Source organism: Falco naumanni, chromosome 11 (genome assembly GCF_017639655.2).
Source record: "Falco naumanni isolate bFalNau1 chromosome 11, bFalNau1.pat, whole genome shotgun sequence".
Taxonomy (NCBI): domain Eukaryota; kingdom Metazoa; phylum Chordata; class Aves; order Falconiformes; family Falconidae; genus Falco; species Falco naumanni.
In genome coordinates this window covers 13,820,372-13,834,822 of record NC_054064.1, presented here as the reverse complement: position 1 = coordinate 13,834,822, position 14,451 = coordinate 13,820,372, and the positions used below count along the sequence as shown (strand labels likewise).

The window sequence follows — 14,451 nt, the reverse complement described above, 5'->3', positions numbered from 1 at the left end:
GAGCTGTAGTCTCCCGCGGCGGGGAGCGCGCTCGTTAAACATGGCGGCGGCGGTGGCAGGGGGGGGTGGGGCGCGTGGCTGCCCCACGGTGCCGCTCGGCAACGGCCGGTGTATCCCGGTGCTGGGGCTCGGTAAGTGCCGCGGCGGAGCCGGCGGTGGGCCTGGCCGAAACTTCGCGCCGGGGATGCCTCCCCCTGAGCGACGTTGTGAGGTGGTGGGGGTCGCTGCCGGGCTGGCTCCTCAGGGCTCGGCTCCGCCGCTGGCCCGGGCCCGGAGCTCCCCGCTGGGGCGCTGGGCCCGCCTAGTTCAGCGCCGGCGCCCCTCCAAAGGCCTGTCTGTGGCTGGGTGGGCCTTCGTGGTCCTCGTAAGTGGGGCTTTGTGGGGTTCCTCCAGCCGCCCTGCAGCAAGGCAAGCTTTTCTGCCTGGGAATCTCTCCACTCCCCCCACGCTAGCGTTCAGTGGGGTTTGGGGGCTTCTTTTTGTTTTATTTGCTTACGGGCCTTAGAGCAGACTTTTCTTCAAAGCAGACTTTCAAGCTGGAATTTGTCTTACTGGAAGTTTTGGGGTTTTTTTGTCAGTTGCACCTGTTGCCCTCAAAAGCCCGGGCAGGGATCTGGCTCAGTGCGAGGCAGAAGGCCTGTGCATCGTGGCAGCAGGAACACGTGATCTGTGTGTATGTTGAAAGAATTTAAATGTTTAAATGCTGTTAAACCCTGGCAGCGTATCAGAAGCTGGTGTGATTATTTTTTTTCCCTTACTGAAAACCAATGTTTGCTGACATTACATTGATGTTTCAGAAGTGCGTTTTTGGTTCTTGCTCATACAAAGATGTGTGACACTTTTAATATGTTCTTAGGGAAAAAAAGTCTACTTGAAAATATGAAAATACAAAGGGAAATTCACTTTTTTTATAATTCAGATTTTATTTTATTACCAATTGTGCAGTGTGAAGTTCTGCAATGCAATTGATTAAACTCCTAAAGCATTTGTTTTCTTAAAAGTGAACGGGGGGGGGGTGGCAGGAAAAATGGTCCTTAAAAGACCACGTTAGTTGTCTGAGTTAATGTGAGTGGTAGTTCAGGAAAGCTATTGCATTCAGTCATAGCAAAACAAGACTAAAGGCTAACCAGCGTATACCTCTGCAATTAGAACCTGGGCATGAAAGTGTCTGTGAAATCTGAAGCATCTTTCTGTGTCCTGTCCCACAAAGCATTTATTTTCCCTCAGTCCTTTAAGAAAAGGAGAAAAGGATTTTCTTCTTCTACTGAACTGTAGATGGTATAAACCCAAGACTGGCTTGCAGCAGAATACTCCTTTTAATTGTAAATAGGAATATCTGGTTTTATACTGTTCTTGATTCCAAATTCATCAGATTGGTGGATTTGCTAATGGTTCAAAAGAGCCAAACTGTTTAAATGATTAAAGGCCGTTTTTCCAAGTCAGCATAGGACCGTGTGAGCAGGGGAGGGTTAATACCAGTCATTCTGTGGTGTCAGAGCACTGTCCATGCTGTACTCATAACAGAGATTAATTCTCCCAAAACAGGAGTTGTGCATGGAAGATGTGCCACGAAGAGGCAAAACATATACCATACACATACCAATGACCATTGCATACATACTTCACCGGATCTTTCTGGAGTTTTTTAATAGTTGTCTTTTTATGTAGTTGTCATTAATTAGTTTTTATTTCTTGTAGAAGTGAGGAATTAGTCTCTTGATTAAAGCCTGTGATTCTTTTGGCACAGTATTTGAGCATCTTTCTCTCTCTTCTTAAGAGTCTTTCCAGAAGCCTCTTTTATTCATAACATATTCGAAAACATGAATACCCTTCCCAATCAGTTTTTCATGATGCAATTTTATCATGAGTCAATTTGATATGCCAGGTTTTCCATTGTTTTACATAAACCTAGAAATCTAAGGCACTTAGTTCTTTGTGATGCTGGAGTTAATCAGTCACACAAGTATCGAGCTAAGCTATAAAATAAGATGACCCTTGTGCTCTTTTAATCTTTATCCTATGAGTGTGTACTGACTTCAGAGCAATTATTTAGGATTTTAATTAGTATGAAGGAGGACAAAATTGGAGCTGTGGATTTTAGAGTGTATTAAGCCACTTAAGTCAATAGGAGCTGGCCTTTGATTTTAATAGGGCTGTTTTTTCATCCAGAAACTTTTAATTGAATAGAAAGCTTGTAATGCTTGCTTGAAAGTACTCAAAGTCATTTGAGCTGCACATATTAGTTAAAAAGTCTTAGCAACTCAGCACCATCAGCTAAATGTTTTTAAAAAGAGAAAGAATTTAAAAGCCTACAAGATGCTGATAACTGCTTTTACCACGTATTTATGTGCATAGACGTCTTCATGAGCGTGTGGTATGTGTATACCCAATGTATGAATTTGTTATTTTAGTATCAATTAACCTTAAGAATACTTGATGCAGCTGTCCCTTATACAGTCCCTATATAATGAACAAAAAGGGCTATGCTTTTGCTTGGGTTTTTTTTTTGGGGGGGGGGTTTATTGGGGGTGAGGGCTTGGTTGTTTTAACCTGTAATACTTTTTGCCAATTTAGTTCACTTGGAGATTTTGTTATAAATTTTTTTAAAAAAAAAAAAAGTAAATAGGCTTTTTTAGAGAATGGACTCTGTCTTACGTCTCTTGTTTCAGTATATGCTGAACTGTATTTTAGACTATCTGTAGAACCTCTTTTTTTAATTTGAGATTGCAATACCTTTCTTAGGTTATTAGCAGAATAAGCTGACTAGAAAGTATACAGGCAAAAAGTCTCCGTTGTACTCTACCAAATAGCATGCCACTTGCTGTCCTTTCTTTGTGTTAGTAGTACTGAGTAGTTGATTGTGAAGCCTGAACTCCAGCTACAGTAAATAGATAGTAACATATAAGATCAAGAGAATTAAGTTTGAAATTTTCTGGCCCAATAAATTCTGTTCATTATGGCTTTCAAGGAACTTCTCTTGACTTACAGTGGTGTCATGAACACCAGGATTTGGTTCTTTGACTTCACTTACCTATTCTTGTCTTGTTAGAATAACACTTGACATATTGCTTATACATTCTGCAGCTTTTTGAGGATCTTGTGATAGGAACCAGTCAGGTGATCTTAAGAAATCCTTGGTATATGCTGCAGAACATTGTGGCTTTAAGAAGAGAAGGGAGCGGGTAAAGAAGCTCAAGACTTGCCACACTTGCATTTCTAGTCAAGCTATAAATACCATGATATGGAGCCTAACACAATGGGATCTTTATCTATTGTAGGTGTTCCCATTTAACTACTCTTACAAATTAACGGCTTATTTTTGTTACAGCATTACTGCATTAACTAATGTTTGCTATGCAAGATATTTACTCAGCTATTGAGGAGAGAACTTTCTTCAGTGAGGATGCATGTTCTGCAAGGCCATTTTCTGCAGGATTTAAGATTTGGTTGTTTCTTTGTCGTTTCTTACCCCTCTAAACATGTAGACATAATTGTTATCTATGAAAAGTCATCTTTGAGAGGACAGATATGTATGTTGCCTCTGTTGCTAGATAATCTTTCTGAAAGCTTCAGAGAGACATAAATACGCTATGTTAAGATTGTTGTAGCTATCCTGTCATGTCAATTGGAGGGCAGCTTGGATAGGTATGCAAGTTATTTCCAAATGATGAAACCCCTTTCACAGCAGCTGAGAGCTGGAGTAGGAGACATGTAGTGTGTTTCTTGGCCAGAACGTGTTACTACAGAGAGTGCAGCAGCAGCCTAGGATAACTTTCTGTCAAAAATATCTGTTCTTTCTGTTCAAGTTTCAGTTGCCAAAAGTTGTTGTGCTGGTGGTGTTTTCACTTTTTTTTTTTTTTTCTTCCAAATTTGTATAGGAGAAGTTCAATAAATTGGTCAAGGGTTGATACAAAAGGGGAGATAGGAAGAAAGGAGGTTAAGTAGTCTTTCATTAGGTTACCATTCTCTCTCTCTGATGCTCTGCGCTCACTTACACAAACTGTTCTTGGTGAGAAGGATCCATTTCTATTAAAATCTCTAGTGATAAAGAAGGATTTGTACACCAGAGAAATCTATGTAGTGTGCAAAATTTATTATCAGTCTGAAAGGTTACTTGGAATAACAGGACAAATTCTGTGCATCCAAAACTTTGTATTTACTTAGGTGCATATTCATACTGTGTTGTATCTGCCTTGAGTCCAACAGAAAGACAAGTCTCCTAGCAATGGTAAAACAAGCTGACTTTCCTGAGACCCTTACCAATTTTTATACGGCAGCCTACCTTTGCATTAGAAACACACAGTATAGCTGAACTTTTTAGTAACAAATAAAAATAACCTGCATCTTGTTTATTGTATGATTATAAAAAACGTTGTTAATTTTACATTTCTTGTGGTTTGATTCTAACAATTTTGGTAGACAATATTATTCATATGCAGAGGGTCAGGCATGTTTACTGCCAATAATTTTCATTACAAAGTCTGCTTTTCAACTGGAGTAAGCTTAAGTCAGAAATGAACTGGCATTTTGGCACTTCATACAAGTGTAAAGCTGTGCCCTCGGGAGTACATTACCTCATAACAGCTTTAGATTGCTTTAGAAAATGGATACATTCACTGTCTTACTAATAGGATAGCTGTAATTCTTTCTGTATTTGCAAGACTTACTTTATTACGGTTTTAGAAACATAGGGCAAATAAATGATGTAAAAATGATACTGTTTTAAAGTTGGTGTAGCTACACTTTTTCACAGGAGCTACATGTATCTGAGAATCGCATACCTTGTGAGTCTTTTAGTACACAATTAAATATTCTTACATTACCTTAATTTAACTACAGGGTACTTGGTGCTTATCTAAAGCAACATCCCCAAAAATGCATCACTTGTCAAATCCTCTTCAGGCTTTGGAAGAAAAATACATACAGTTTGTACTGTTCATGCTTATTTCTGTTAAGTAGGAAGCCTGCACTTAGGGCTGCTTCTTTTTTTTTTTGCTTGTTTGGTTGGTTTTTCTCTTCTTATTAAGTCTAAGGGGTGAAAATGCTACCCTCTAAAGCATCTGAATATAATTTGGTAGCGCAAGAGCTTTTCTTCCTTTAACTGAAGTATTAGGAAGCTTACTCAAGGTCATGTACTGAATGGTTAAATTTAGCGTGGCATCACTCTTTGTTGGAGGGCTCTGTGATATGAGAGAAACTTGATGAAGTCTCTTAGTGATAAAAAGTTATTGATTTGTTCATGATCTTCACCAACACACTTCTCTGAGTGGCTTATTTATTAAAAAAAAAATACTGCTGTGTTGCAAAAGGTCCACAAAACACCAATTACAGACATCTCTTAAAGCTTGTTCTTGTTCTCTCTAGTGAAACTATCTTCATCCCCTTGATGTGGCGGTTATATTCCCATTAGAAGAGTGGGGGGTTGTGTGTGTTGTGTGTTTGTGGGTTTTTTTAGGGACAGTAATAATGAAATTCAGGGGGGTTAGTCAAACAGCATGTGATTTACTGACAAGATGTGCTGGTGATACCAAAAATTCATGGAATGTTTTCATGTTAAGTTGTTTTCGATGTAATCCTTGGCATAGCTAGAATTAATAACAACTTGATGAGATGAGAAGTTCTCTAATGATCCCCTCCTATTAAAGTATAAGATTAGTTGCATGCTTGTTTGGGAAGGGGCTTCAGGACAGGCAATTACTAAACAAAATAATCAAGTCTTTATACTCATTGTGCCTTACCTGTGTCACACACAGGGAATATTTTATTACTAGTAATGATGTTCTTTGCAGAAGATTATTCAAGAATAGACAGTGCTGTTACAGTAACTAGGAAAGCAGAAAGGTACTGCTCTGAGCAACTTCTAATCAAATAAGCCAAAGCCTAGGAGGAATAAAATTCAATCCAACTAAATAATACGATGTCGGTTAACTTACAGCATTACTACCTTGCTTAAATTGCATTTTTACTGCATTTGTCAGTATATTGCACTACTAGCATGGTAAAATAATGCACACAGCCGCTCACATAGAATCTGTCCATGCTCAAGGGAAACCACAAATTCTCTGTGTCCTCATTTTAGGGTGTTGCATAGATAAGATTCCTGATAGTCAGCTGTAGCTTTCAGTAAATAAATCATAAAGTAAGTTTTTCCTGACTAATGCTAATTGTATTGTTTAAGACATTACATTATTTGCGTTGCAACCATATACAATTTCTTGCATTGTTCCCTGTTCTTTTCACAAGTGGGATTTTTGTGAAGAAAAATACAGAATCAGATTGTTCCACTTCCATTACATCAGGTTGTTTTGGATTTTTTTTTTTGTCAAAATGCTACATATAACTTGAATGTTAATATTGAGTGGAAGTTTTTTAATGTTTCCTTCCATTATGTATTACTAATCCAGTTACCTACTTCTTAAATATTCATGCTAGAGTTGTTCATTCTTAAACTTAGCTGTGGTCAAAAAAGATCCTGTCCTGTTGGCACTGGAACCAAATGAGATTTTGCTTTTCAAGTCAATGGCACTAGAATCAAGCCATCACTTTTTTGTCATTCTCCACTGTTACCATCTTTTTTTATTATTATTATTATTCATGGCTCTTGTTTCTTCATGGCTTCGGTTCTTAAGAAAATTTATGGAACAGTGGTCCTGATACCAAGACCTATGGCACTCCTTTCTATTAATCTTATCCTGTAGTAAGAATCGGCTGTTTATTTCTTCCCTTTGTTTCAGGTCTCAACCATTTCTTTTTTTTTTTTTTTTTTTTATTCTGTCGGGACTTTGCTTCTCACCCATGGTTACCAAGTTGCCTTAATAGCCTCTTGTGATGAACAAAATACCACATCTATAAATCTTTCTGTCTCAATTCATCCACCGTTTCAGTAGATCTGACCTTGAGAAGTTGTACTTGAGCTTTGAGGGCCTCCAGATATTTGACTTCTCCCATGTACAAAATGTGGCCATATTCCAGACAGCTGTGCATTTGTAGACAGTTGAACAAAGCAGTATTCTGTCCTAACCTGACTAAACCTGCTGAACTCTTACCTTCCTGGCTTTCTTCTAACTTCACCTACTTCCAGCTTGGGGGTGTTTTATTCATTGAAAAAAGACCAAATGCTGTACAAATGTTGTTATAAAGGGTACTAGTAAATGTATCTGGGGCAAAATGCTGAGCCAAGTTTTGCTTGTATGAGAGTGTACACAGTACAGAAAGTTCATAGGTTTTTTTCTAGGGGAAATTGCTGCTTTGTCTCTGCTGTCTTTGTATACCTACAAATCTGTGAGGACAGCTTTTTATATTTTTGCTGGGTATTTTACCTTATTTATATTTTGACATATGAACTGTGATTCAACAGCAGAAAGATAGCTTCCTTTCTCATGCTGGATTCTTTTTGGCTATCACCCTGTTGCTGATGAATTTTAAATGTCCATCACCAAGTCTAAGGAATAAAGAAAAATTTGGCTTTCTATCACTGTTTAATAATTAAAGCCTTTATTAATATAATCAGAGGCACTTTATGTGTATGCTTTTAAATTTCCTGTTGTCATTAATACTTTTAAGTGTTACAAGCTCGATTGCCCACTAGTTGAAGAAATTACTTGTAACCAGTTTGAAATTAACAGAGAAGCAAGCTCCAGGATATTTAACTGTTGTCTTTTACCATGTTTCTGTAATGTAGAAAAATGTTACCAAACTCGGGGTGGGAGGAAGAAAGCTGACTTGTATCTTTCAACCTTCATGTAGCCGATTTTAGTCATCATACTTTTTTTCTGTGCCAGAGTTCCCTGGCATAGTTCTGGCAGCATTGAATGGTGATGTCACATGCTGCTGTAACCTAAATTGCAGTAGTTCCTCATGCCTCCAAAAGGGAAGGAGGGAGGTACTGATTCCTAAACTTTCTCCATTTCTTCTAATGTTTATGCCAAGCACAGAGAGCGATACAAAAATCCTCCTTGCAGAGGGGAGAGAAAAAGGAAAGACATCTTTGTGGCTTTACATCAGTTTTATAACTGTGAGGTCTGTTCCCCAGGCTTAACGCCTGAATGGAAGTGCTTTGCATTCTAATACATACTATTCTAAGGTTGAATGTGCAATGTGAGAGGAGGGACTACAAGAAATGTTGTTTGTCTTGGAAACCTTGAGAAAATACATTTAGATGATGTGAGGGGGGAAGAAGCATTTGATCAGAAACATTCTTTATTGTTCAGTTTTAATGTGCTCTACTGATAGCTGGGCTGCTGCTGTCCTTTGAACTCATGAATGCAATTAGTTAGCAGTGGGACACTGCAAGTCTCTGACCTTGCAGTGTCACCTGGTATTGGAGGAGTAAGATCTTGTCACGATTCACAATTGCACTTATTCTGTGAGTAGTCTGGTAGGTATAAAGGGCACTGCTGTGATGTCAAAAATTAGCCATGAGATTGAACATAATCTTGAATTAGGATCTCACAGTGGTGTTTTATTGTACGTACATTTTCATCTTGTAAGCTACAAGTCACTATAAATTGCAGTTCTTTTTATAATCTTTTCTGTAATGTTATCTTTACAGTACTCTAAGTGTTTTTTAATTATTGGTCTCATGATCCACTACATGTTTAAAAATTGCAGTCCCTCTACTTAATTTTAAGTCAAACTTTCACAGCAGGGATTATTATGATAATGTCCTACGTAAGTACAGAGTGTGAATTTAGTATTTTTTCCTTTTTATTGTTCTTTGTGGAAGTTGTTTGGAGGAGGAAAAAATTGTCACAGTTCTGTCTCGTTCATTGTGAAGTGTAGTCTTTGTCAGATAGTTTAAGATGTATTAAAGGGGAGGAAAAACATTATTTGCTGTAGATAGTACATATCCTTATTAGTTATGAAGTTAAAAGTTCTATCAAGGTATGATCAGTACTAGAAGTCATTTCAATTGAGTTAACAGAGGGAATAGAATGAAAATAATTTAAAACTGGTTCACACCAGCAATTCTTTGTGCACTATTAACTGCTAAGATCTAGTCACAAAACATTATTCTGAGAAGAAAAGGTTTAGTGAACCCTAGAAATTGGATTTGATTTATGCCAGAAAATCTGCCTTTTCACTGCTTGAGATTTCTATGGAAGGAAGCCACAGTCTTTTACCAAATGGTTTCTAAGGTAACATCTTATAGCAGAGCATCTGAAACCAATTTGGTTGTTAATGAGAAATAGTTCTCACGGCGGTGGGAAAGAGTGGAGTGAAAGAAAAGGCTTCAAGATTTGGCAGTCTGTCTGTAAAGGCATTTAAATGTGTGCTGCTGCTCTGCTTATGAAATTTCTACATGGATTACACATTCATAATTGCCTTTCAAATGTATAGGCGACTTCCCAGAGTTGTCCTTCCCTATAAAATTTAATCAAGAAGTTAAATGATAAAAATATTTGTATGCAACAGCTGAATAATTTAAATGGCTGGCACTTTCCAGTGGAAACCTCTTTACTCCTGCAGGAAAAATATTTGCATTTTTTGGGTGATAGTGTATTTTTGCTGCAAGAAATAACATTAGTGAATTGGTGCCGTGTCAGAGCTATAGCATCCCACTGATGATAGATGCTAGTTGCAGACTTTCTGGGCTTGCTGTGAGACACATTCTGAGAAGTTTTTATACTCCCTTTTCTAACGTTCTGACTAGATAAATGGTAGGTCAGTGACCAGAGATACATGCTCATTTTACCTTGGATGATCTGAATATCCTTTACAGTCAGAGCCTCTTTGGGATGGAGGGAATAGAGTGCTTCTGTCAACAATGGCTCATTGCCATTTCTTCCTTCCTCTCAGGAAGAGAGAAAACTAGCAATTCTGGCTTCCCTTTCCCTGGATACATAATAAATATGTAATGGCTCTCTCCTACCATTTTGCATTGCGACAAAACTGTATTCCTGCATTCTGTTCCTTGGTGCCTGAGTAGAATTGCAGAGTTTAAAATTATGCTTGCCTACTTTTCTTCCTCATGTTATTGAATTCTAAGCATCTATTCTGAGTCACACAGAAGAAAAAGTCCCACAGTGACTGCTTTGCACTAAGCAATGTATTGTATTTGGAAAAAAAAAAAAAGAGAAACATTGACAAAGTAAAACATATATATAAAAGTTAATATCCATAATCCAGATAGGGTTTGCAGAAGCAAGAGAAACTTCATTTTGTAATTTCTAGACTCTCCATAGGCCAGGTCTATTAACAGAGTTTCATTAGCATAGTGATATTGTTTAGGAACATGAAAATACCACATGCATACAGTACAGCTGTAATGCCATAAAATGTGTTAAATACAACAAAGACCTCTGTCACCAGTTTTCTGATTAACCTTATGACAGTATGGTGTTACAATATGGGAGTACTTGCCTTACTGTGGTGCTGGCAGGACAGTCCTCGCTGTCCTTTGAGGCTTGCAGAAGTAAATTCATGTCCATACTTCAACTACTGAGGCTTATATTGCACCATGTTTGTACACATCAACCATCAACCTCTATCAGCACCTGTTTATTGGCATTACAGCACTGCATTGGCATTTTTGTGCTGTAGCCTCACAAAATGCAATTATTTGTGCAACTTTTATACAGCTTTGATGGTCTTAAATGACTGAGTTTTAGATAAACCTGTGTGCTACTTTAGTTCTGGCCAAAGCTTTGGTTATATAATACACATTTGCATAGTACCTTTCTGTTGACATTGTCCTGCTGGTTCTTCTAGAAGCCCGTAGTCTCTATAGGTTCCATTTCTGCAAGGGCATCTGCTCCATTATGTATATATTAAATGCCATTCTTGCACTCTGCATAAAATGTCCAAGTTATTTTGTAAAAGTTATTGTGATTAAATTTGGATCCCATGACTTGGAATACTCTGTAGGCACCTTATGAAAATTGTAAGTATAATAGCCTCATAAAGAGCTTGACTTCATTTGATTTCACCTGCTGCAGAGGAAAGCCTTGCACTCTACAAAAGAAGAGAGGATGCTATGAATCCTTTGTCATGTGATACTAAATATGATTTTCAGAATAACTGACCCTGTTAAGTAAAAAATATGCCAAATTATAGCAGTAAGAACCCTGGTTCTAGTGCTGTGGCTATAGAAAAAGTCAGTGTCACATTACCTGGTTGTCTGAAAGCAGCTCTAGGGATGGTGCTGGGGAACATGATAGAAAGAAAGGCTCCAGAGGCAAGTTCATGGAGAAGGTCTTTCTGATCATTTGGTAGTTGGCTTGAACACAACTGTGATTTGATTTTTGTTTCTTGGTTGCATTTTGGATTTTTTCGTGTTTTAATAAAAACACTGAATAAGTCAAGTCATTTAGCTGCTGCTGCTAAACAGGGAATTTTTCTTGCCCAAAATTTGCTTGCCCCTTGCCTGAAATATGTGTTTTTCCTTCTGGGGTGTTGTTAAAGTTCATTAATAATTCTAAAACTATATACTTTTTGGGCTATTTTACAATCTGAATCAACTTGTCAGAGGATCATACAAATACAGAAGTAGGTGAAGGAGGCGGTAAGTCAGTAAGCAAGGGCAGCAAGTAAGGATTGTCTGTCATTGAGCAATCCCATAGAAAAGGCATATGGTTTTGTGAATGGATTAGCAATAAACCTTGAGATGTGTTATATGTTCATTTGCTCTATGTATAGGCAACACTTTGTTTTATTATCAAATTTTCTCATAATTTAATTGGCAAAATCAAGTTGTGTTGACAACAAAAATTTGAATATATTCATAAGATACACTGTGTGGCCTTAATATTGATGTAATATTGAAATAATAGAAATAAAACTATTAGAACAAGGTATTTCAAGCCTATTATGATATACAATACCATATATACACGATAAGTTTGTAAACATTGATAAAAGGATGTTTGAACTTTTGCTTTTAAGCGTTCTTAAGTGATTACTTGGAGATAAAGAAATCAGAAAAGGAATGGGCATTTTTGTAGGTATGCTGTTTGTCAACGATTTTAATGTGCTGAGCACTGATGTCAAAAGATCATTAATCTCTGATAGGATCTCTAAATATCTCGGCTGTGGTTTCACTAGCAGGAACTCTTCTAATGTAAATGATTCCATCGATTTCAAGTAACCAAAATTATTCATGTCACAGAACATTTTTATATACTCAGTTAAATAATACTTTCACATTTCACAAAGAACATGAAGACACGCTCTTTCACAAAGAACATGAAGACACACTCTTCCACAAAGGGAGGGAAAAACCAGGAAAAGTAGGTCCTGATTCTCTTTTGAAAAACTGCTGGTGCTTTGTGTCTCTGTAGTTCTGCAGCTTCCATGAAGGACAGAAAGTTTAATGAGGCTGAGGGTCAGCTGAGATGGTGCATAAAACTCTGTGTGTGTGTGTGTGTTAGTATTTTGGTGTGTGATTTGTCTTACATCTTGGTGGTGGGTTTTACAGTTTGGTTTTTTTTGGGGGGTGAGGGGCAGGAAATCGGGGGATGTTGATTTCGGGGGGGGGGGGTGGCAGGTTGCTGATTGGGTTTTGTTTGTTTGGGTTTTTTGTTGTTTATTTGGGAAGGTTTCCCCTCTGTAGCAACTGTATTGTGAACAGGATTCTGCCTTCCTAATAGTCTTTGAAACTTTCTTTGGATTATCAGAGCACATTGCTTATCCCAGTTTTGATAGCAGTGTTTTTCAGGATATCAAGAAAGTGATGAGTAATCATGACAAAAACCCAATGTAACTAATTAAGCCTAGTTTTCAATTGATTTGTGTCTTTTGACCTATCCATATCCTTGTCTCTACCAGCCACCAATTTTCAAAAAATCTGTAGGAATGTAATTAACTTGGACATCTTCAGATCTGTCAAAATTTAGATTAGTGCGGTCTGTGAGAGAACAGTGATATTCCCCTGGGAAAAGAAGTTAAAATACTAGCTAAAAAAATAAGGAGCTTTTCCAGACTTATTTATGTTTGACTTCATTTATTAAAAGGAATTCCTCCTTATCAGAGAATCAAAATATATTAATTCACTATTTTTTAGAAGCAATAAGGGGATGCAATGGGTGCTAGTTCATATTAGTTTTAAATGTGAGATTGGATTTTGTCTTTAAATGTACGTGCACAGTGTGAATTACATCTCTGTGAACAAAGAATAATCCCAAACATGTAAGAATGTTAATGTGTTCAAATCATATTAAACCCATATTTAAAATTTAAGTCTGTCCACCTTCTTTTGTCATCCTTCTGCATTTATGAATTGTAACATAAGTCTAGAAGCTGTTATGTTGGTTGCATAATTACCTTAGAAACCTGTTGTTCATTATTGAGTTGGGTTGCAAAGTGGTAATATTAAATACTTGTTAAGCATTCTTTTTAATTACTGTTCAGTGCATCACTAGTGTTGTAGTACATTTTTAGGCATAGAAGCTGAGATAATTCTCTCCAGACTGATTTTGGTCTCTATTTCCTGTGAAACAAGTGTGCTTGCCATCACCGCTTAGGAAACAATAACAAAATTATTCTGAATTTTCCTTCTTTCCCGTTCTCTCCCTTTAACTTAAAGGGGTTAAAAAAAAAAAAAAAAGTTGTTTGTCCTAAATGTTCTTACTGAAATCCATTATGCATGAAGAGTCTGAGTCCATTTGCAAGACCTCTAAATGAACTCCATTCATTCTGTGCTTAGAAATGTCCGTTCAGCCAGAAACAGACACAATAGTTACAACCTCATTTATTTGGCACCAGTACCAGCTTATTAAAAGTGAAGGAGTGGTTATGAAAAAGTATAGTAATTTGTCTATGCTGGTTATATAATTCTTTAATAAAAATCCTTCAGGATCTGAATAATATAATAATTGTATGTGTATTCTTTGCCCATAGTTGCAATATAGTAGCAATGCATTCATCTAAAATTCTTAAACATTCATCAAGGTTTTGAAATGGCTATTTTTAAAATGAAAGTTGATCTGGCTTGACTTATTTTCACGTAAAACAAGTTACAGGGATATCTGTTTCTAGGCGACTTAGAAATTAAGTCAATTATTAATCACAGTTAGTGGCTATGCGTAAAAAAGCTTTGAAGTTTTGTCTTTTAAAACATTAAAATTTTTTACATTTGGAAGGTAAAATATTTATGATACACACGTCAAAATTGTAGGAATATAGTATCATAATTTCATCACTTTAAAATCCATGAAGATAAATCAAGGATTCAATACTCTCTATTTTGTAGGTCATAAACTTAAAGCGGGAGTTGTCCCATTGTCATTAGCAGAATGTCATTATCCTCAGGTGTATGTGTGTGACATCAGCCAATATAATATTTATAATGATTTGGAGTGGTGAGTAAGATTACAGAGTTATCACAGTCTTTTCTTCTAGGATTACAAATGAATAAAAATATTAAGCACTTAGGAGAACCTGGCTTGCCTTACATGCAGGTAGGACTTTTGCAAGTTGTCATTCTTGCTTGCATTGTTACAATGCATGTGAGAA

General features: G+C 37.1%; 1 protein-coding gene across 5 annotated transcripts in view; it reads left to right on the top strand.

The window, feature by feature from the left end:
• The first annotated feature begins 7 nt into the window (after positions 1-7).
• Positions 8-14,451, top strand: part of LOC121095774 (uncharacterized oxidoreductase ZK1290.5-like) — a 49,744-nt gene continuing 35,300 nt past the window's right edge. For all 5 annotated transcript variants that reach the window (XR_005830203.1, XR_005830202.1, XM_040611074.1 and 2 more), the window contains exon 1: positions 8-131. Coding sequence is in view for 3 of the 5 variants with exons in the window: in XM_040611074.1 (XP_040467008.1) it covers positions 41-131 (91 nt within the window). In the remaining 2 variants the exon portion in view is untranslated. The remainder of the gene's footprint in view (positions 132-14,451) is intronic.